Here is a 22,226-nt window from a genome sequence, read left to right on the forward strand (position 1 = left end):
TTGTTATAACTTTGACACCAAAATGGGAGCAGGGGCAGAAGTGAGATGGAGGACAGCATTGTGATACGCAGAACCTGGCTCTTCTGATGGCTGCAGTCTGAGACACCAGAGCAGTTGATGGTGGCTCATGGAACTGTGACTGTTGTGAGGCTGAGAAGCACCAACATGTATAATATCTGAGCAGCCATAGTTTTATTGTGAGTGGGAGAACTTGGGTTAATGTGGTTGTCCTGAAGTGCAGTAATGAGAGAAAAAAAAAAGGGGGGAGGGAGTGGGAAAGGTTTTCTACTCAAAACCAGAACCGCTGCCTATGGTTCTTCATCCTGGAGGGTGCAGAGTAGTGCTCGGTCTCCGGTAGTTTGACATGCTGAACTGATTTAACTTTGCTTCCCTGAGCATTGTAGTACTAACCATCTGGTTGGGTGTTCCGGATGTCTGTGGCAAAGTGTTGGGGGCTGCAGGGGCCTTGGTGAAGAGAAGCCAGTGCTGCCCTGTGCCGGACACAGCCAGCTCTGCAGGGCACAGCTGAGCCCCTCAGCCAAGCTATTGGCACCTCTGGGAAAGTGTGGCTGTACAGATGGTTAGGAGTGAGGGAAAAATGTGAGAACCAGCCTTACAAGCACCCAGGTCAGGAGTTTCCCATCACTTTATTTACAGGAAAAAAACCCCACCACCTTGGTATGACATTTCTGGTCTTTAGAGTGCACAGGAACAATTTGTGAAAGCTTAAATCAAGAAATTAAGAAGCCATGGTACTGGGAAGCTCTTCATGTTGTTTTCTCCCATCTCTTCCCTTCCTGAGTAGATGCTGGAGAGATCACTGAAGGAAGTGTTTTAGGAAAGTAAACTTTTTTCCCCACTATTTTAATAGTGCAATATGGAACTGGAGCTTTTTGTCTTTGTGTAAGAGATGCCACTTTAAATACTTGTTTTGCCATTTTCATAAGAGGGTTCATGTATGCAGCTTTCTATACATCTTTGGTGGTTTGCTCAACTGTGTGCTAACCTCAACTCAGCTGAACATAGAGAAATCCAGACTCCATATCGCTGCTGGCCTTCATTGAGGTAATCTGTTCCTCGGGGTCAGCAGGTGTATAGTCCAGAGTAACTGGCTTAGGTACCTTAGGGGTTTTTTTTAACATGTGCCTGTTAAACTGGAGGTGCAAATAGGAAATGCAGCACTTAGCAACGGTTTGTGGCTCTGCGTTTTTCTGAAAAAATCTGGATCTATAAAGGAATGAACGGGTCACAATGAAACATAAATCTCACATTTTAATTTCTGACAGTTGTAACTCTGTTCTAATGGTGTTTTCTTGTGATATAAAGAATTTTTTCTTGTTTGCTTGGACCGTCACTGACAGATCACAAAACTAATACCTCTGAATATCAATAAACAGAAGCATGTGTAACATTTGGTTTAGCACAGTTATTCAAAGCTGCACAGTTAAGATAAGCAGGAGTACATTTTCTATTCTTTTGACTGGTTTAAGAGTAGAGAGAACACGATAAACTGGGTGAGGATTTGTTAAAACAGAAACCAGTTATTTTTGTATATGCTACTGATACTTTTTTGAACAAAGGGAGAAACTGAAAAATGACATAATCCAACAGTTAGGTATCACTTGTCACCTAAAAGCAGTGTTTGACTGCTTCTGAAGTCTTGGGTTCTCATATTCTGCCATCCTGTGTCCTGTCTGTCAAAAAGCATATGTATGCTTCAGACCACGAGCAACTTCTTGAACCATTTAGCAGTGGTTAACTCAGCTGGAACTGATGGTTAAACTAACCTACATGGGAATGGAACAGAATGCTTTAAGTGTGAATTTCACTGTAGTGGGAAGGTTGAAATATTTGGGGTGACAGTGAACTTTTTTCTCCCAGTAGCAGCTGTCAGTGAAAATATTTTTAGCGTAGGGAGTACTGCTTGAATAAATAGTAACACTTTGAATGGTGTCAAAAGCCATGAAAGGCATTAGGTTATACCTGCCCTACAGTTGAAAAGGATGTATCCCAACTGGTGGCATGTGTCATGCAGGAGTGTGTAGTGGAGATGCTAGAGTCTGCACTGAAACGAGGCATGTGTTCCTAGGCAAGTGGATGCAGCTTTTGCTGATTTGTGACCCCATTTAATATGTCTGCATGAGGTCCTGTTAAAACATTAACTGATGTCAGTGCTCGTTTTGGTGTGTATATCCTGTGCTCCATTGCATAGTCCAGAGATGTCTTGCTGTAGTTTGGATGTGCTTCTCTTATATTAGGAAGAAATGTCATTTCTTTCTGTTTATTCTTCAGGCAACAAGAGCCTCTCTGACTCAACATTGTACCAGCTTGGGGGACTCGCTGGGCAAGGAAAACGATATTGCTCTGATTATTGATGGCCACACACTGAAGTATGCCCTTTCCTTTGAAGTCAGGCAGAGCTTTCTGGACTTGGCACTCTCCTGTAAAGCTGTCATTTGTTGCAGGTAAGAAATTCTGGGACTAATTCTGGTAACAAAATGGATACAAAGCCTGTGAAATTTTACCTACTGTGTTAACTTTCCTCTCATGCCTATAGTGCTCACAGAAAATGTAGAAGTATGGGAAATAGTGTGATATTCAGGAGGAGGCAGGCTGCAGTGGTGAGCCAACTGATAATTTTTCTCTGCTGTGGAACTATTACGAAGTGAGGCTGTGCTGTGAGGAGTAAGGGAGGGCTGTAGAGAGGTATTCCTTTTATACCGTATAAATCGCTGATAGTGTTCATAAGGCTGACAGGCCAACAGAGTAAGACTTCAGTTCCTTGTCCTACATGATGCTCTACAGTGCATCAGTAGAGCTTGTGCACCTTGAAGGTGAACATCAACTGCATGTTACCTCCTGGAGGTAGAACTCTCCTAGCTCTTAGAAGCAGCCTCATAAGTATGCTGGAAAGCAACTTAGTAGCTTCTTTCCTGGTCTTACGGAGGAGGAAGCAAGTCCCTCACTAAAATTAAGTGCCATGTAATAATGCAATTCCCTCTGCCACAGTCAGTCCCAAATGAGTTTAATCTCTTTCATAAAAATGATGAAAGATCATGAGAAAATGTTAGGCCTGATTATAGTAGACACTGGTGAGGAAGAATGGTATGGATGTGGTTTTTTGTAAGCAGTAGGAATTGGGTAGCAAGAAGTTTGTGTGATTGTTCAGTGCAGCTCTAGAGAAGGTCTCTGGATGAATTTCAGTTGTCATGACTTAATCAATTCTGTATGCTACGCAAGAATGTGTGTAACAGTGCAATTTGCCCTAGGTTCAATGTTGGAATTTCACTTGCTCTACTTGACACTGGATTTAGCCATACAGATGGAGTCCTATGTCACGACTACTTCAGAAGGAAGGAAATAAGAGCCCCAAGAAAATTAAAAACAAAAGCTGGCTTGCTTTACTTTATGCATAGCAGGGAGACTGCATCATTTTTAACTTTGAAAATTATGCAGCTTTGAGGACTGTGTGCATCTATGTGCTCATTGCTGGTATTTGGGGAGAACTGCAACTTAGAAGGCCTTTTTGGTTTAGGTGGAACGGAAGTTTTATTTGCATTCTAGAAGCAATACCTGCTTTGTGGGGAGTGACTATATGGACACCTTGTACTACTGTTTTGCAGTCTTTCTTATCTTTATATATGTGCACATTAGCATACAAATATTGCATGGCAAAAGCAACTGGACTTCATGTACCTGCAGTAGATGAACCCATTGGCTTTATCCATCTCTAGTTTCTTCCAAGTGCTGGGACTCTTGGACTGGTGTGCTACAGGGTACAGTACTGGTGCTAGTGCTGTGCAATGTCTTTATTAATGACCTGATGATCAGATGGCCTATGCCCTCAGCAATTTTACAGACAAGGCAAAGCTGGGAATAGTGTCTGATACACCAGATGGTTGTGCTGCTGTTCTGAAGAATTGAACAGGCCAAAATCTCATGAACCTCAAGAAGGGGAAATATGAAGTTCTGTGCCTGGGGAGTTAACAGCCCCATGCACCAGGAAATGCTGGGGTTGTTGGGCTAGAAAGCAGCTTTGTCCGGAAGGATCCTGCAGTCGTGGTAGACAAGCTGACGTGAGACAGCAATGCATTGTAGTTGCGGGGATGGGGGAAAAAAGCCAACAGTATCCTGGGCTGCAGTACAAAGAGCATTGTCAGCGAGTTGAGGGAAGCAATTCTTCTTCTCTACTCAGCACTGGTGAGATCACATTTGGGGTACTGTGTTCCAGTTCTGGGATCCTTGATACAAGATACAAACAGGTTTAATGGAAAGAGTCCTGTGTAAGGCCACAAAGAAGATTAAGGGACTTTCGTCTTTCATAACAAGGAGAACTAGGAGTGTTCAGCACAGAGATGAGAAGTCTCAGGGGGGTTCTCAGCAATTTGTATAAATATGTAATGGAGTGAATGAATATGAGAGAGCCAGGCTCTTCTCTAGTGCTCAGTGGCAGGACAAGATGCAACTGATGAATTCAAACAATGAGTGTTTGAACACAAACCCCTGCACTTTTTTATTGTGAGGGATGGTCCAACACTGGAATGGGTTTTCCAGAGAGGTTATAGAATCTCTGGTCTTAGAGACATGGAAAACCCAGCTGACAGCATGGTGCTGGACAATCTGCTCTAGCCAACTCTGCTTTAACCAGAGACACTGGACTAACCGATTTCCCGCAGTCTCTTCCAACCTGCCAACCTGGGTGAATCTAGGATTCTGTGACTGGGGACAAATGTGTTGCTTTTTCCAGCCAGAGCTTGTTGCCTTTCATTCAAGTTCTGTTCTAAATGGTTGTCAACTGCAGTGACTTTCCTGAATTGTTTATTTAATAGCAATTTTTTGCTACTTCTGATTTGTTATTTTGGGGGGTGGAGGGAGAGGGCATGAGGTGTTGGAGGAGGGGTCTGACTTTGGCAGCTGTTCTGTGAGAGTGAAGAAGAGCGTTTTACCAGACTCACACAGTTGCAGCAGTCTTCTCTTGAACGCAACAGCCCCAGATGTAGGGCAGCACTCTCTTCTTTGTGAAGAGTTACTTTGGGTTTAGAGAGCACCAAGTGCCCTATTTTGTACACTTATGCTGTTGTGTTTGTGGGGAAGTTAACAAATATTGAGCAGATGGAAAGCTCTTACTTTCGTACTATATCACAGTGCTTTGGTAGAAATCCTTCCAAGGCAGTTAGTTTATTTCTCAAATATTTGACAAGATGGGCAAAGACCTGTGTAGCTGAAGCAAATAATAAATTGCAAATTAATAAGGTTATGCTACATTAATATACATAACTAACTGAAGATAATGGATGGTGCTGTTTTGCAAAAAGATGTGTAGTACTGGACACTACCCCTCCTGATATTTCATGACCCAGCCAACAGCAGTTTTAATTATAAGTGAATTAGCATTTGAGGAACAATGCAGAAAAAATACTGTAAAGTGCAATTCAAAGAGGGGGGGGGGGCATGATGTAATTTAATAAGCTTAAAAGAGGAACAAAAATAACTGAGTTTTAAATCCCCAGGGAAAAAGAGGAATGCCTTTTAATAGCCTTTAAGACTTTGCAGGAACCTTCCACTTACTTGCCAGGTGCTTGTTACTGAAGAAAGAAAAACGTATTTTTTTTCTACTCTGGGTTGGTTTTAATGGTATTTTGTGTGTCAGACGGTGCAGTTAAACTTCACAGAAAAAAGTTTTAAAATGTAATTAGCATAGCAAGAGGAAATTTCAAATTAAACAGTTAGTCTTCAAACAAAAATGTTAATTGGGAAGGGGATCTGGGTCTTTAAGAATCATACCACTAAGTTTAACCAATCCAGGAGGAGTTACGTTACTATTCTCAACATAACATGAATTCATGGGACTTAATATTTCATAAATTTACTAAAACACTTTCATTTTCTCTCAGGAGTTTCAGCTGCATTTGCCATTCAAAGAAATTTTTTTTTTTTTTTTTTTTAATTTACTTAAGATATACTCTATATTCGTGTGCTGGGCTTTAGGCATAAACTGTAGCTGAACTTGATTCTCAAGGGTAATCTCTTAAAATGAAATTGTAGTAAGCCGGGCCCCATTTTGCATTAAGAGGGAGAGATGGTATCTCTGGTGGGGTTAAGTCTTCCACTGTTACAGTGTCTCTGACAGGCCACTGGCACAGTAGGGGAAAATATACCTCTCAGGAGACTTGGTGAAGCTTGCAAAATCAAACCAAACAATTCTTTAAGAACAAGACATGTTTGTTAAAAGTTCTTCCAGAGACTGACAGATCTTATTATCTTCCCTCACACTGACTGGGATGTCTGTCTGTCAAGAAGAAGCAAAACTTACTTTTCAGTGGAAGTAAATGTTTGGAAGGCAGTTGAACTCATGACTTCATTTGTGAGATCTGAGCTGATCTGAGCTGTCTCTGGTTTTCAAACGTTCCTTTAAAGGACCTGTTTTAATTGATGTTTTGTGAGAGCAGCAAAATGTTGAGGCTTAGGTAGAAGTGAGATTATTTTTTTAGTAACAAAATGGAGTTTTATCATTCATCTAGTGTTTATACCTCTTAGAAAGCCAGTTTCTACAGCAGATGGATGTGTTTGGCTTTGACTGTGAAAGTAGCAGAGAAGTACCCAACTTGTATGTTACAGCAGTGTATTTAATTCCCTGCTGAAGAGCTTGCCTTGAATTGGAATATTTGTAATAGAAATATGTGGTGTTTCAAAAATACTTCTTTGACTTTGGCTTTGGGAACAATGTTTTTTGTTGAATAGAACTTTTCTGCAGGTGATTTAGCTAGCTTTTAGGTATGAAAGGTGTGCAGTTGTTGGGTATCTGAGTGTTGACTGCAGGACTTCTGCCGAACCTTACCAACTAACTTTGTTAGGTAGTAGTGGAAGAAACTGCTCCTTTTAGTACCTTGAGCAATAGTGGAGCTGTAGCAGTAATGGTTGGGAACTGAGGAAACAGGGTCAGAAAATGCATGGTTTTTTAAACAAACCCTCCAACAGCAACAAAACCCCATGTTTTCCCATTTGCATTGCTATTTCAAATAGTGTGCAGAGTGGGTAGGGTGAGGACATGAGCCCACAAACATATATGTGAGAAGAGACAATAAATGTTCTGAAGTGAACATACCCTTTGGCTAGAGTATATCTGCTTGGGTGTTGAAAGGGAAGGGATTTAATGAACTGAAAGCAGAAAGAGCTAGAAAGGAAGGAAAAACCCAGCCTGTGAAGAGTACCTGTTGTTAATTTAGTGTCACTTCGTCAGCTAAGTAATGCGAAGAGAGATGAGGAGACAAAAGTTGTCTCAGCACTCTGAGTTGTACGGCCATAGCTTGCATACTTTTGGTCTTCCATCATCATTTGGAGGAGACATTAATAATATAGCTCACAAAATGAACATCTGGAATACCTCTTAAATATTTATGCTCCTAAGTCTTACATTGTTGCTGGTGTTAGTATCTGACAAAGTGATTATTCTGTGCTGTAGTTCAGAATGTATTTATTTATTAGATCAAAAAAGTGTCTTGTTGGCTTTCATTAGATGAGATCCCCATTCCTGTGACAGAAAATTGCAATACAATTCTGATTAAGAGCATGCAAACAAATTCTAACGTTAATTGGTCCCAAAGAAAATTGCAGATGTGCTACATCTTCTTGTATGTACATCCTATGTTTTCTCTCATCTGTCACCTACTAAATTATCAATGCTCATTCTCATGTTCTATTTCTGACAACTCATGACAGCAATATTCATCTCATGACTTTGAAAACCATGAGGGAAGAACTATTCTGGCAGCTTTAATGATTGTAGATAATTGAAGTAGGAGTAAGGTTTGGGGTTGCAGCATGATGTGGTGCTCTCTGCACTTTTGAATAAAGAACACTCAGATGATTATAAATGATTGCCTAAACTGCCCAGTCTGTATGCAGGTAAGTATAAAGTGGTCTTGGGACATTTTCTAATAATTACTTGTCTTAAAAGCTTATTGGCTGCTTTGCAAGAGCTAAGTGAGCTTGAAAAATATCACCAGATCTGTGTTGGAAAGCCAATACAGAAGGCTGGTCTTACAAATTTTGGTAATTGTCTTGTCCTTTGAGTGACAGAGTGAGTTTCTGCTGAATGTTGTGAGTTCTGTTTGATTTTGGTTATCAGTGTCCTGAGCTATGAGAGTTCCCAAGCCTCCCTCTAAATTTAAATCATTCAAACATGTAGCTAGTCTTCAAAGGGGAAGAAAATTACTGTTACTTCCAGTCACTTGTCTGGTCAACTGAAAACCCAAAAAGCGAAGACTTGACTCTGATCCTAGGTGCGTTAACATTTCTCCAAAATGTTGCAGTACCAGTTAGACGCGTAAACCAGGTAAACATCCCACACTCAGTGTATTCCTCTTGTAAAGACATACATGCTTATCCAGTCAGAAGCATCTGTGAATCACTTATTCACTTTCCTAAGGTTATTTTTTTTCAGTAAAAAAAATACTTAAAGATACTGTTTTGACTTGTACAGTTTGGTTTTTAGATTACACAGGTGAAGCATGTTTCACTTTTTCCCTTGATTAACTATTCAATTGCCTGACAGCCTGATCTTAAATGATTCCTGCTATATGGCCAAACATTTAATTTGCTTACCTTCACACTGTTATTGTTAACATGACTATACTTGGAATTGTTATCCTGTTCTTGTTGTGTATTGAGATGAGGAAATTATACAGACGAATCTCTTTAAATTGAACCACTATTCCAGTCTCCATTGTTATCCACAATTTGGCAAAATGTTTGCTCTTTTAAAGTTATTAATGAGAAATAGTTTGTTGAGTGACTTTGTACTGCGTTTTTGGAAGTTGTATGCTTCAGTTCAGATCGGGTATCTGGTTTTAGTGTTGGGTTTGTTTTTATAATGCATGACAATTGAGTGACTTCTCATGCCCATAACTGTGGTTATGGATAAAATTTGTCATGCAATATTTTACTATTGTACATTGACTTGAACCCCTATTTCTGTAAGTATTCTTGATAGCAAATTCATTTCCCAGCATGTATTTGGAAAAAGTTGGGGGGGGGGGGGCTGGCATGAATACAGCTAAAAGCAACTGGCTTTCTCTCTTTAGAAACAATTTTCTAGGAAAAATAGTGTATATCTTGATTAAAAACCAAGTTTCTCTTCCAAGTACTGTTTACAGTATCTGTTATTTCTGAAGTTCATCTGCCTTTTTGCATTGTGAGCCTAGTATTTAGGTAATCAAAATCTTAATATTTTACTTGGTGTATTTCATAAAATGCAAGTGAAATTTCTGTCTTGAGTAATGATGTGATAACTGTCTCAAACAGTTCGAAATGGTATCGGTATCAGTTTCTTCACCATGCTGCACTACCTTGTCCAAATTGCTACCAATCTTTCAATTTCTGAGCAGGAGCAGCCAGCAATGCTATGTTTAGTGCTGCAGTTCCCAAATTGGAAAATAAACATTCCATAGATACTGCACATTAGAAAGCACTATGCTGCTGGAACGTATGCTATTTTAGACGTAAGATAAAACTGTGGTTTGGAATACTTTCTGTTCCATGAGAAATTCATAGTACTAGTATATTTTTCTTTCCACAAGAGTTACTGTGTTAACCCCTACATTCTGGTCAACTTCCAACTTGAACAATTACTTTCTTACTGAAATTCCCCCTGCCTTCTCTATTGAATATAATGTTCTTCACTTCCTATTCAAAGATGCTCTGAGGGTTCACATTTGAACTCAAGAGGTACTACAGCTGGGTCCTGCTTGTGGAAACCAGCTCTAACTATTGGTGTGACTTGGTTTTAGCCTTCTGACCTGTAAAAATTTTGGAAGCGTAAATGTTAAAACTGTCTTAATTAATTAAGACAATTAACACTGTCTTAAAACAAAATGTGTAGTTCGGTGTGGGTTTTTTGTGGGGTGGTGGGTGGTGAAGGTGGTGTTTAGTGGTGGTTTTCTTTCATTTTACACTTGGGACATGGTGTATTGACTCTGGCCTTACACAAGTCCCTTCAGTTTGCCGGGGCAGTTGTAAACTGACTTTAACTTAGCTGTCAGCAAAATGTTTGAGCTCTTTCAAGATGGCTTATGTCACATATGTAATATGTGGTTTCTGACAGGCTGTACGAAACCATTCATCTCTGCATATACTTTTGTATCTAAGAACCATTTCTTGTTACGATGAAGTGTGTAGGCTAACTGTAGCTAAGGGTCCTGTCTCAACTGAAGGTTCCCCCAAACTAAAATTTGTCAGACACTCTGATTCTCCGGTAGACATCAATAATGCAGATGTTTTCTCTTGAGGCATTCTGCTATGATTACACTCTTGACATAGTCTTATTTCTTATCGCTTCTTGCTTGTGGCACCCAATACCCCTTTCCAGAGTGCCTGGAAAAGTTCGTTGCCTGCCAGGGGTGACTGAATGTTTCTTAGGGAATGCCCTGCTGGTTTATCAGGCTGAGTGGAGGCCAAAGGTCTGGTGCCTTTCTGCAACTTTACAACTGGTTTGTAAAGGCTTCTGAGTGCATAGAAGAGATCTTTAATTTTTTGTTCGCCAATTCGCAACTACAAGGAAATATTTTTCCTTTCTGTGTTGCTCTAATGGTTTTGAGAATGTTATGAGGGAATAAGTAACTCTCCTCATCTTGATCGTTGCTTACTATTCTGAATCTCTTTGTCTGAATATTGAGTAGTTATAGAATCTCAAAACTTGTCCTAGGAGGAGAGAACTTGAGGATACTGATTGCTTTCATTGACACAATTATTTTTGTCTTCCAAATTTAATATTTGAGTTTTGCTGGTACCCAGATGCATGTATGTACAGAAGACAAGGACCTCTAAGGACTACGTGGTGCTGTACTGTGTTCGGAAACAAGACACTCAAAACAACTGTGATATCTCCCCTTTCATAAGATCCAGCAAAGTCTTGTGCTCTACCCACAAGACCAGCTTAAATACTGTATTTTTCCATTGTTAAAAGCATTGGATATAAAATCAGTCAGGAACAGTCTGTTCTGCAGACTTCTTAGTATTACAGGGAATTAACTTGGTGAGAACTCTGGGCTTTAGTGCACCATAGTAATATGTGGGACACTGAAATGGTAAAATAGCTCTGGTAGAAGTTTCCAAAAGTGCTTAGTGTTGATGTAAGCTGACTAGAGTATGACTAAGTTCATCAGGAGCATAGCTGAATCCATACTCGATAGTTGAAGAAATCTGATCTTGCACTGAATAGAATGGCTGGGCTTAAACTTAGTTCTCTGCTCTTCATATCACTGTAGTCATGGTAATTAAAAATAAAACTATGCTTTGAGGGAAATGTAGTACACCTGGTTTGATTCAACAGGCTAGAATAGAAAGCAAACTCTTCAGATTTGTGAAGAGGCACTGGCTACAGTGGGTTATGCAGTTTTTGGCACACTTAGGTGCCTGACATGTAGCAATATCTATAAGATTTGTTTTGTCTTTAACTGGGTGAGTAAATCCCACCATATTCTGCAGGACAATCAAGGCTGTCCAGTTGGAAGTGATTTAGCAAAATAGCCATTACTAGTTCATGGTGTGATGGCTTTTGGGGGGATTTAGACTTTCCTTTGCACAGTTGCCCACAGACAGGGGAAATAATTCTTTGCAGCATCTCCTATGTATTGCAGTCTGTTGTTTGCAACAGTCCTCTGTAAGTGATGCTCACCTGCTTGTGCAGAGCAATACTGAACTCATTCTTCAAAAAATAAAAATCTTTCTCTCTGTGCCAGTAGTTCTCCATAGTACTTCTAAGAAAAGGTAAATGATCAAAAGTGTGAGGAATACCTGGACTTGCAAAGATATACTCTGAAACTTAAGGAAAAACTCATTTTCTGCTGTAGTTGAACTACTGTTCAGCTTAAGGGAAGTCAGTGTTCTGAACACCACCAGCAGGGTTGAAATGGTACAAACTTGGATTCTGCATTCACCTTTAGGGGTTTTTTTGTGACCTCTCTGAAAAAGCAGGTTTAGATAACTGCATGCTATTCTGGGAAGGCTGCTTTGATACCTCCTTTGAGCGCTTGTGTTGCCTTGTCTTCTACTCTTAAACTTGTTTGTCCTATATTGTCTAGAATAGATGATACAATGATAGATACAACATTTAAAAATCTTGCTCCTTCATATCCCCCTTCTTTTACTGTTTTTCCATGTCATGACACAAACTTTAAGTTGCTCAGTCTCACAGCTTTTCTGACATGTCTCCGTAAAATATGCTGTCTTTGTGCATTTCTAGTATTGTTTTGTTTATGCCCTATGTATACCTTTACGTACAACACATGGAGCCTCCAGTTCCTACAGGGACGTCTTTAATCAGAGCTTCTAAACCTGTGTAGGATGTTACCTGTAGTTACTTCCCTACATGTGGTCTTGAAAGAGCTATTATTTGTGGGCCCCAGTAAGGAAGAACCAAGAAGTCTTAAAAACGAACAAAAAAACCCTGTGACATAATCAGCATGTTAATGGTCTCAAAAGGAAGACAAGCCATTGATTGGATGCAGGTGGGGGGAAGGCATATGTTTGACAACTGCAATGCCTGTTGTCTTCCTGCAAAACAGTATCCTTTTCTTGGGAAGCATGTACTGAGCATTCAGAGATTGCTGTCTGAGAACTGATCATCCTGAGTGGAGAGGCAGGAGCTGGCAGCCTGTGCAGTTGCAGAAAGGCTGCTCTGGTATGTATGTGGAACCATTCGCTATAGCTCGCTTTTCTGTAGTCTTTTCCCTTAGCTTTACTCTTTAATCTGGTAAAGCTCGGAACTGTCTGCACTCAGAAGGTGGGGGGTCATTTTTGCATGTGTTATATTCAGTGTCAAAATCAGTGCCACATTTCTCTAAAACTTTCTAACCTCCATGTTCCTCACCCTGCAAGTGAGGTACTTCTCTATGCCTTGGTTCTGGGTTGTACAAACAGATCATCCAAATCCAGCCTGAGTTGTGTGATGGGTGTCTCAGAACTGTGTGTCAGTGATCTTGTCCAGAAGATGCAATGACTCTGTGCACTGCCTTAGTGATAGGAGTGTGTCCAGGGCTGAACTGTGGTGACATAGAGGTCACTGCCCAAGGATCGGATGACTGCATGTCTCTGTTCTGAGAGCTATTTGTAGGACCTTTGTGTATTGTTCTCTCTCTCCTATCCCCTAATCAGTATATTTAAAACTGTTAAAAGTAGCAACCAGTTCATAAAATCATCAGAGTTGGTATAGATGTGTTTTCACAAAAGATTTGCCTCTAATTTTTATTAATAGAAGGTAGCTGTACGGTTGGATTTTCTGCTATTCAGATCACAACTTTATACCTGTTGTCTACTGGTTGGTAAATCAGGAGCCAGAGTGTGACAAAGTTAATCTTGGAGTTGGGGAGCAGCAAGTAGCTGCTTGATTATTTTGATAGTCTGAAAGGTGTTTGTAGCTGCATTACTGTCGGTTAAGAAGTTCCAATTGCATCTTAGAACGAAAAAAATCGACCACCACTTGTAAGCGGTTCCCTGCAAGGCATCTGACCCCTTTGCTGTTAACCCCTGGTGCTTGTGACTGTCCCTGCGCTGGTGCTGGGTGGCTAACTTTGTGTTTTCAAGACAACTGGTTTTAGGAGTCTAAGGAAGAAATATGTGCAAACTTTCTCCCTCATTGTTTCTCATGTCTGTTTCTTTTGATAACCAGCATGTGTGGGCTGGAAATCTAAGCTGTCCAGGGATATTTTGTTAGGATAGACTTTTAAAGGCAACATAGAATTAAGCTTTACCCTGCCCGAGTGTAAGAATCTAATGAATGTTTTTACTTGAATTGCTGAGCTCAGGAGTTCTTAGCACATTCATGGGGTTTGTTGATTTTTGTTTGGCTAGTTGAATGGTTGAAGTAAATAGTGATGACTTAAGAAAAAGTGGCTATGTAGCCCACTTCATGCTTGTTTACAAGAGAGCTGTGCTGGGAGACTGTCCTGCTGTACCCAGTCAGGTAGAAGCCTATTGAAGTGTGTTAGGTATGTCTGCTTTGAATGATGAACTTGGGGTCATACCTGGTGACTTGCTGTTCCTTAATTGTCTGCTACTGCCACTATATTTTTTGCATTTGGTAAGTCAAAGGTATGGTGAATTAATTTCAGACTACTGAATAGATATTCTGAAAACTGCACACTGCTTTTGTGAAAATTTTGAGAATTTATTTTTCTCCATGACAAGGTGACTATTAGTCACATTTTGAACTTCAGTTTTTAGAGTTTTAAACTATTAAGTACCCTCACATTTAGAGAGTAAATATTGAATGACTATTTTCAAAATAGATGACTAAATGTGATTCTCTGGTTTGTAAGAACCTGGCGTGTATATACAAGTATGTGCAAGGTTCATGCCGGTTGTATGGACACAAAGCTGCAGATCTGTTCTTCCTTCCTGTGACCACCTAATGTTTTTTGAAATGCCTTTACTAATCTGGAGATCAATATAGACAGGACATAAGCGTCCTGTTTGGGCTGACACACCTCAGAGAAGCAGGGCATGTTCTGGTGCAGGCTAGTGGACCCAGCAGTTGCACTCTAGTGCACTGCTGTGGCAGTGAGTGTGATGTACTTGTGGAGGTCTGGATTGTGAGAAACTGTAAACATTTAGAAGTTGAATCTTATCTCTGCCTTTCTTGTCATGGTTTCAAATGTTTTAACAAGTTGTTTTGAGGAAGCATATTAATCTTCAGTGTTGTGGATTCTGATCGGCCATCAGGTTATTCCCTGCAGAGAAGAGACTAAATTCATGCCCTTGACTGGGGGAGGAACTGGCCTTCAAGTGCTGTGTGTGCTCCTTGGGTGTCTGTGCCTGCTGTCACTTACTAGGTCTTTACCTGAACTTTTAAAGCACTTAATATGATGTTCTGATGGGATTGAAGAGTGTAGACTATCTCTCTCAGAGCTGATAGTCTAAACTAAGTTTTAGGTGGGTGGGGGAGGTGGAAGCATAACACAATAGTTGTAGCCCTCCCCAAAGCAAGCACTACATCTGATTTTAATTTAAAACAGAAAAGCAAATTACTGCTTAAACCATTATTTTTTATAAACCTTTTCTGTATAATTACTGCTGGTATCTTTCAATCATTTGTTTTGCTCATCCAAAAGACTGATGTTTTATGTAATGTGGATGCAATCTGTGGTGTGGCTAGTAGAGTCCCTGCCCATCTCTGCTGTCTTAAGTTAAGACCTGAGGATCAGAGGAAACCTAGCATTTGATCATTCTCTCCTTCTCAGCCACCACCTCTGAATTGTTGGTTTAAACCAGAAGTATGTCTACTTCAAGTTGTAATAAGTAAATGAATTCACATTAAACTGGAAAGTAACCACATCTAAAAGGAATTGAGTTTGACTTAGATGACAGAAATTGAGTTTGATTTACATGACATTAAACTCTGCCCACAACACAACTTCTTACTGTACCACATGTTGCATAGTTTTGGAGATACTTAAAATACTCAGGAAAAGAGTTGTGACTAAAGGATGCAGTCCTAGTTATAATTTTTCTGGTTTCAGTTTCCTTTTTCTTTCCTTTTTATGGTATTCTAGAAAATAGCAGTTGGTGAGGATAAGGAGAGAATCGTATATAAATGTCAGAGTCCAGAAAACAGATGGCAACAGCTTCTTTAGAGCTTTTGTGGTTTATTATATGAAAAAGCATTTAGGGACCTTTTAAAAGCATGTATCCTGGACCCAATACCATATCCTTAGTCCTGGGAGCTCAGTATTAATGTTTTGATACAGTTGGGATCCATTACAGTATATAAAAAGCTCCACTGATTTGGAGCTCTGTTTTAATGTGTGTTTGTGCCTCTTGTTGAAGGTTGGCTCTTGATGTGTGCAGCTCGTGGCTGTGCTGAAAGATGAAGCAGCGTTTCAGGAGCTCTAGCGTTTTTTGCTGGTGTCTCTTGGGGTAAAGCCAGTGCTTGGTCTCAGCAGTCTCTTGCTTAAAGGATGCTTTATGTGAAGCACCCCAAGTAGTACAAGGGGTCAGACTGGTTGCCCTTTCAGTGGTTGGCAGCTTGGAGGAGGGATACTTTAAAGTATGTAAAACACACGAGCAGTGACTGTACCTTGGCACACTAGGGTCAGATGAAATTAGTATGTGAAGGCACAGAAGAGGTTGAGCATTTTTTCTTGGTCCAAGGTGTCCCATGGTGCACTGGAGGCAGGTCTGCCATTTCAGCACATGCTCCATAGAAGAGTGAGTTTTCCTGGACTTCCTTAAAATAGAGGGAGTTGCAGACAGCCTGGAGAGCATTGCAGAAAAATACACGTTGTTGGGGTCATAGCAGGAAGTTTTGAGCATAGAGAATGCGAGGGAGAAAGGGATTCTTTCCGCCTACAGGGAGATTTGTTTTGCGCAGTTTTTATACTGTTCCAAAATGTTTTGGTTAACATATGACACCTTATTCCTCTCTGTTAGTCATCAAACTTTGCCTGTGGTTTTGTGTTAAAGCAATGAGCATTTTTATTGTGGGATTCTGGCATGGGTTCTCTAAGTATATGCTGATGCTTTAAGGTGTGCAGCCATGTTATACAAACACTTGACTCCTTTCTCATCCTGTTTGTTGCTGATTGTTAATTACTTTGGTTGTATTTGTAACCATAAAACTATTCCAGTGCCTATGCCAAATTTTCTCAGGGCGGATGAGTGTGATGAAATCATGTAGACCATCACTGGCTATCCTGTAGAAATGCTAATACAGGATACTGCTCTCCTATTACACTGTTGTAAAAAGAACTTTGAAGATGTAACAAACTGCATCTTTCACAATCATAGTCTCCTTTTCTTCTCTGACTCTTCTCTGCTACAACCACTGTTTGCATTCCATTTTTCCCCATATACATTCCCACTTTCTTCATATTGTTTCTTCAGTTAATTTTTTGGATGCTAGTCTTGCATACCAGGCTGATCTGTGTTGTTGCCAATTTGCTGTGTCTAGGGGAAAATTGATTTTTTTTTTTTTTTCTTTACCATGTATGTACTGCAGAAATCAGTATTTTACAAGATGATAGTGAGCAGGAACAGTGGCAGCAGCAGCAGTTCAGCTGAAGGTGCAGCAAACAAGCCCAATGTGCATGTGCAGTATTCACAGTCCAAGTCCAGAATAGGAGGATTGGAAAGAATTTTGGTTTTGGCCTGAGAACAAGAAAAGGATTAAAACACCAGTAAACTTATTTTAAGTTTTATTTTTGAGAAAAAGAAGGAACTGAGTGCAGAATAGAGTACAGTATGGCGTTTTATGTAGTGATGACTGAAGATCATAAAAAGACTTTCTTCTATTGTCAGTCCTAATTGGCGGCTGGCACTGATTAGCAGGAGGAAAGCAGTCTAGGAAAGGAAAGACAAATGAGGAATTTTATTGAGTGGAAAGCTGCTGAACAGAAGAGGACTTCTGTTCCTGTACATACTAGTGGTTTTAAAGAAATGAGCTTTCCGACCTTCAGCCTCTTAGAATTGTAGCTTGGATAGCATCATACATAGATCAGTTTTTTTAGTAGTTTAACTTGTTTAGTTAAACTCTTACATGCCTTGATCCATTTTGATGTCTAAGTGTGAACCCGGGGTTTGCCTACAAACTGCTGATAATTCCTTTGGTCATCTGCTCAAAAAGTAAGTGGCGGGATGTGGGAAGAGGTTTGAGGGCAAAGCAGCTCTTTCAAAGATGCTTTGCTAGGAATTCCTATACTGTGAGCTTTTGTCTTAACATTCATGTAGTGGTGCCAGTGACAATGAATATTCTGCCTTGGATTTTTCAGCAATGAAATTAGAGATCCGGGACCATATCTCCTGGCATTGAGAAGATCCTGTTGTAATGTTGAACGTTAAGTCCTGACAGCATGAAAGCTGTATTTCTGAGTGTAATGGCATTATATAGGCCTGTGAATCATATGTATTTGACACTTAAGTCAGTGTGACTTGGCATGTCTCTTCCAATATAATGCAGACTTGCAAAGATGGAGTCTGCATGTGGCTTACACTTTAAAAAAAATTGGATTTCAACAATAATGTGAAAGTCAAATTGTAATGCTGAAGTTGGCAGGCAGGCTGAAGGAGCACAGATGCTGAAGCAAAAATGCCTTCTCTGGAAGGAGACAGCTAATAATCTGTTTCAGATTCTTGCTTTTCACATTCTGAAGAGTTTTTCAAGGAGTAATCCAGTTTGTGGTGCGTGTTTTGGAAGTTTGAATAGCTGATCTGTGCTCCCAGTTTGATGTGGAGACTTGAGACACCTGACTTTCCTATAGTTCAGCACTCTGTGAAATGAGGGTTATGTATGTGATGATGCCTGTTCCTGCCGGCTTTGCACAGTGGTAGACTGTATTAACATCTTGTTTGTTCCAGAATGGCTTCAGACAGTGGAGTGGTTCTGAAAATATGTGGGTGGGAATTTGTGTTTCACAGTATTAGTGAAAGGACATCTGTAAATGAAGACTCACTTTATTTTTATATAAATGGATTAGGCATTAGCTACCAAATTTACAAAATTAGCAAGTGGGTTTTGAGAAGCTGGTAATGATAATAGATAGGAGAAAGAAATGCAGCACCAGTGTCTTGAAGTACGAGAACAAACTGCTGTTTGGCTGTGCCATTAATTAAATATCTAACCGGCTTAAGTGCTGAAAGTAGTTTAGCTGCAGCTGCTAGCAACTTCTTCAACAGGATAAACTGCATAGTGTGAAGTCTAGGCTTCTGTAGCCACACTGTGTGTGTCTGCTGTGAAGTAATTGGCTCTGTATATGTATGTTAACTGTATGAACCGTCATTGTTGATTCGGCATCCATCCTTACATAAAATGTTAACGCCAACACTGGAAAGTATGTCTGTAATAGACTTGAAAATAATAGAGCTATGACTGATAGACTACTGGTATATGTAAATCAAATGCATACTCTTTCCTTCTAAAAAAAAAAAAAAAATCAAGTTACAGTATTTTGCAGATAGAGGAATACTTTATTCAGCGAATACTTCAGCAAGCCAGTTGGAAGAAATTCCTCATAAAACTTTGAAAAAAAACTTTATTGACCTAAATATTGCATGGACTGGAAACTTGCTGAAGGACCTTAAGCAAAAATAGTAGATGTGGCAGTAATTTGAGCTGCAGGGCAAGGAACAGTACTTATAGGATAAGTATGAAGCTCAGTTAGATTGTATGGTTTTACTAATGATTTAAAGGAAGAGGTGAAACAGCTCATCAGTTAAATTCACAATGTGATACTAAATGGGGATTTTTTGCAAGATCAGATGGAAAGAAAACATGGAGTACAAAGTATGGAGTGATTAGATCTTAAGAGACAGTATAAAAACAAGCTGAATAAGATGTGTGTGTTAGTGAAGAAAAAACTGGCATATTTTTGTGGGGGAAGTTTGTTCAGCATGTTTTACCTGGCTGTGTGTATGTGTCTGCTGTACTAGTTCAGAGATGTGCTTTGGCAACTGTAATTAGTGTTGAATTCTTACTTATGGTGAAGACTGTAGGTAAAAATTAAACTTGGGTCATAAATACTGTAATAAATCAGAGGCTGTTGTTCATAAGACCATGCTTCTCTAAACATCAGTCTGATTCTGCAAAGATGCTGAGGGGCTGTATCCCTTAGGGCTTATAACAAATTAGGACATTTAATACTTTATAAATCAAAGCTGGTTTTAAAAGTTTCTCTCACAAAGAGGTAGTTACCATCTTTATGCCCTGAACTAAACTGCAGTTCGGCCTGTTGTTACGTTGTGTTTATGCAAACTGCTGTCTTTCAAAATATTTAGTAGTAAGCGGCTCAGTGAAACAAGCTTTTACCTATTCTGTCTGTAGGGCACTCACTGGAGGAGGGAGGGAGAGGCCAACTGTTGTCCTCTCCACGCCCCCCCCTCCCGCAATGTGGGTGGGTGTGCATTGTGCCTGTGGGCTATTTCAGAGAAGCAAGTGAATGATCTCTGGTTTTTTACATTACAGCATACTTAAGCTGTGTAGGCAAGAAGTAAGTGACATGAAGGTCCTTTTCTGTGCTATGCTGTATAGAGTCAAGAGCACTGACAGACTTTCAATAGATTCACTATTCAGAACTTCATTAGCTTTCAGGGAACAGAGCAATTCTGGATCTGATAGTGCTATACTTCTTAGTCTTGCCAAAAACATTTTACTATATACTGTTGTAACTGATGCTTGATATTATTACAACTTGGGGAATGCATTGTTTTATAAATGACATTAATAAAACATGTAATACTGAGGAAATCCAATGTTAGCAATTTTTAAATCGGTTATGCTCATTATAAAGAAAAGTTTAAGCTTCCTAATAGAAAACATTGGACTGTTTTCTCCAAAATGTTCACTGATATATTCTGCTTGATTTAATGTAGATAATGAAGACAGACAAACATGAAACAAAATACTTAACATTTGTCATTAGTATTTTGAAAAATACTTTACATAATTTTTTAAAGCCTTCCACTCTTCCTATCAAATAATTCAAATATTATGAGACCTTATTCCTATTAAAGATCTCAAATTCCTCGTTTGAGTTAAGTCCTAATATCATCAGTTTGCCTTACCATTAGTTCAGAACATCCTCAGAATATTTCTTAATGCCTTGCATTTGAAAAACTTGAATAATTTTCATAAACGGTGGTCTGATACTCTTGAGTTTTCCCAGTACTGAAGAAGGGAAAAAATCAGCTAATGAAGGATGGAACCTGAGTGGGTTCCAGCAGGAAACTTTGTATCAGGCAGTTCACTTCTGCTGAGAAGCCAGTTCTTGAGAAGAGACACAGTGTATGTGATGGGTTTTATGCTGCTTGCAGCTGGTACAAGGTGACTCTGTCATTATGAGCTTTAGTTACTGTATGCTTGATCACCATAATTTTCTGTGCATATTGCCACAGAGTGGCTGCTGAACTGCAAGAAAAAAATCTGGAGGATGACATGACTACAGAGATGGTCATGTACAGAGCACCAAAAGGGAGTAAGCTCAGGAAAAGTGGTTTTTGGGGAACTTGATAGATTCGTGATGAACAGCTGAAGTAAAGAGTAGGCCACTTGGTTTGTAGGTAAGATATAATAGGTAAGCTAGGAACAGTGTTGAAAGCTAAATGAGACTTACTTGAGATCAGTTTGATCATGAACAGTGATCTCTTAAAAGCAGCATTTTACATTGTTGTGTGGGAAGACAGGATTTGTAGAAGTAAAAAGATTGCAGTAACTGATGGAAGATGATGAGGGTTGGAGTAGGGGTTCCTGTTGTGTTTTAAGACCTTTAGGTGTCAAGTATGGCTCCTACTTGAGAATCCAGACTAGGTTTGAACTGAAGAATGGCATGCTATTGCTTAATAACCTCTTCATGATGAACAAACATTTCTTGAATAAGCTTCCACAGTTCTGTACACAGCCTGTATGCTCTTCCAGCAGGCAGGGGTTTAAAAAAAAGATCAGAAGAATATCATACAGTTGTGTGGAGTGTTTCTGGTGCCTGGGATCTGTAGGGCAGGTCCAGTTTCTACAATCTGGGACCTGTTATAGATGTACTTAATCATCAGTCACAGGAAGCAACAGGGAAAACATGAAGTGTGAGTTGTTTTGTCAGAGAAGAACTGTCTACATATGGAGAGCGGACAGCATCATTTTCTTCACTTGTATAATGAGATTTTTGGTTCAATAAAAGTGTTTCTGTTGGGTTGGAAGGAATAAAAATAGATTTAAACATGGCTTTATTGTCTAAATATTGCCAATTCTTTTCATGCAGCAGTATCTAGGTGATAAGTAATTACTGAATCAGATAACTGAGTTGGAAAGTTGAAGAAAATTTAGTTTAAAATTGTGGATTTACCATAAGTTAAACAAGTTGTTTTAGTGGCTTCTTATGCTTACTGTTCCTAGAAACAAGAAATCTTATCCAGCTTCAACAACTAGACAGTGACTCTCCCGTGACCTTTGCTTGCCTAGATAAAACAGAGGTCACCTTATACAACAGTGGAGAGAACTTGTATTGTGTAAAGACTATAACTGAATGAACCTTGATGCATTAAAATTACTGAGCTATGCAAGTATCTCACTGTAAGGAATGTTCTTCACAGACTGGCATCTTTGCTGTTATTTCTGCATTTCTGTATTGTTAATTCCTTTTAGCTCAACAACAGATACCTTTGGAAGACTTGATGTAAATACTTTGTAGTAAATGGATCATTTGTTTTGTGATTACATTTAGATCTGTTGACTGAATTTTGCTAGCTAG

The 22,226-nt window shown here is 39.6% G+C and overlaps 1 protein-coding gene across 5 annotated transcripts in view; it reads left to right on the forward strand.

Moving 5' to 3' along the window:
- The window catches only part of ATP8A2 (ATPase phospholipid transporting 8A2), a 351,752-nt gene that overhangs the window by 139,471 nt on the left and 190,055 nt on the right, over positions 1 to 22,226 (forward strand). For all 5 annotated transcript variants that reach the window (XR_012634354.1, XM_074915160.1, XM_074915190.1 and 2 more), the window contains exon 25: positions 2,293 to 2,465. Coding sequence is in view for 4 of the 5 variants with exons in the window: in XM_074915160.1 (XP_074771261.1) it covers positions 2,293 to 2,465 (173 nt within the window). In the remaining variant the exon portion in view is untranslated. The remainder of the gene's footprint in view (positions 1 to 2,292; positions 2,466 to 22,226) is intronic.

The sequence above is a fragment of the Athene noctua genome, chromosome 1 (genome assembly GCF_965140245.1).
Source record: "Athene noctua chromosome 1, bAthNoc1.hap1.1, whole genome shotgun sequence".
Lineage (NCBI taxonomy): Eukaryota > Metazoa > Chordata > Aves > Strigiformes > Strigidae > Athene > Athene noctua.